At 63.4% G+C, this 2,003-nt stretch overlaps 1 protein-coding gene across 1 annotated transcript; it reads right to left on the minus strand.

The window, feature by feature from the left end:
• Positions 1-807: 807 nt before the first annotated feature.
• EMIHUDRAFT_255336 (oxalate decarboxylase) lies at positions 808-1,797 on the minus strand (the record flags this gene model as incomplete). Its single annotated transcript, XM_005773579.1, has 4 exons — positions 808-1,116; positions 1,236-1,343; positions 1,431-1,601; positions 1,741-1,797. The coding sequence occupies 4 exons, from the start codon at positions 1,795-1,797 to the stop codon at positions 808-810; spliced, it is 645 nt and encodes a 214-aa protein (XP_005773636.1).
• Between the last annotated feature and the right edge of the window lie 206 nt (positions 1,798-2,003).

The raw sequence follows: 2,003 nt of genomic DNA on the forward strand, positions 1-2,003 counted from the left end.
AAAAGAGCGTGAAGGTCGGGTTTCCCATCTTCTCGGACTCACTTTCGACACGCGAGGATCTGCTGGCGCGATCGAGCGAGCTGTTCGAGTGGATCCGCAGCGGCGCGCTCAAGATCGTGATCGGCAACGTCTATCCGCTCTCCGAAGCCGCCCAGGCGCATGCTGATTTGGAATCCCGGGCAACAGTCGGCAAACTGCTTCTAAGGGTCTCATGACGCTGGGCAGACGAGTGCGCTTAGATGGTGGATATCGTGCCGCCGCCGATGGCGTATTCATGGCCGGTCAGCACCGATGCCCGATCAGAAAGGAGGAATGCCACGAGGTCCGCGACCTGCTGTGGCTCCGCCGGCCGGCCAAGCGGGAGGCTCCCGAGCGAGTCCACCAGCTTGGACAAGGCGGCTTACCGATCGCCACCAAGCCTGCCGGCGATGCGTTGTATCAACGCTTCCGCCGCACCCGTCCGTACGAAGCCCGGCGCGACGCTGACGACGCGGACTATGCCATCGATGGCGCCGAGCCACGCCGCCTCCGCGACCGCGACGACCCCCTCGGGACCCGATATGTCAGCGGCGATGAACCCGATGCCGTCGTCAAGGTCATCAGGTCGTGACCGCGCCGCCGTGAAAACCCCTGCGCCCTCACTCGCCAAGGTAGCGACGATCGCGGCCCCCACGCCCATTATCCATACGGGACGACGCACGCCGTCAGCATGTGCCGACGCGGGCGTGGTAGAGACGATCGGCTCCGCCGTCGCAGCGCCGTCGTCTATCCTCCCACGCGCGCCGGCCGGTCATGGCGCCGGTGGCATCAATGCTTGTCAAAATAGCCGAGCGCGCCGCAGCGGCGGAACGTCCTGCTGACGTTACCCTTGATGAGGTCGAAGCGTTCGGGGCCCTTCAGGCGCATCTTGAACGTCATGGTGTCGGGCTTCGCCGGGCTACCATCGCCGAGAGCGCGGCACGTCTCGGAAACGGTAAGCACCCCTGCAGATCTCGCCTTCACCGTGTCGGTGCACCGGCTGGCGTGGGCGTAGGAGAAGTTACGTCCGTCGAACGACGCGATGCCGGCGTTCGGTTCTTGATTGCAGGCAAAACTCGTGTCGCCGTAGTCACCTGCCTTCAGCAATATGGTCGAGGCACTCGCCGCTGTCGCCACGAAGAGCGCAAAGGCTGTCGACGCTGTTTGGAAAAGGCGCATTCCGGTATCTCCTTCTGAGGAACTGATCAGCCGATCACAGGATGTTTGACCGTCGGCAGGCCATTGATGATCGCATGGTTGATATTCAGGTGTGATTGGACGAGCCGGTGCGGCGTAAGCGCCAGCCACTGGGTCAGCGACACGTCCTGGAAAACAGGTGCGCGGAACACTTCCAGAAAGCGCAACCGTGTCCTGCCGGTGTTCTCGACGAAGTGCCCCATAGCGCGGGGCACATAGCCGACGTCGCCAGCCTGATAGTCAAAGGTGCGGGCCTTTGACTCACTGGCGGAAACAGTCATCCGGCCCTGCCCCTCGACATAGTATTGCCACTCATCGCCATTCGGGTGCCAGTCCAGCTCGCGAAGCGCGCCTGGTTCCGCATCGACCAAGGCGGCGGAGATGGTCTTCGAGGCGGGGAACTCTGCCCGTCTGAACCATGCGGGTGAATGTCTTGAGTCCCTTGAGGCGATCCACGGCTTACCCCAATGTCGTTGAGGAACGGAGACGAGTTCGATGCTGTAGGCGGCCCTTGGACGGGTCCACTCGCATCGGCGTGGCTGTTTGTCGGCGGTAGTGAACGGCATCCGAGCGTTCAGCCATCGATGCACAGCTGGATCAGGCGAGCCAGGCGATCGGTGGTGACCGCAACGTCGGCTTCCTCGATCGGCGGTGATCCGAGCGCGAAGCGCAAAGTCGCGAATCCCAAGACCTGGGCAACGACGAGGGCTGCTCGCACCTCGCCCTCGGGTGATCCGATGCGCCGACCGAGCGGTTCCCCAACGCGGTCTGAAGTGCGGCCGAAAGGA

Source organism: Emiliania huxleyi (assembly GCF_000372725.1).
Source record: "Emiliania huxleyi CCMP1516 unplaced genomic scaffold EMIHUscaffold_3336, whole genome shotgun sequence".
In the NCBI taxonomy this organism is placed as follows: Eukaryota; Haptophyta; order Isochrysidales; family Noelaerhabdaceae; genus Emiliania; species Emiliania huxleyi.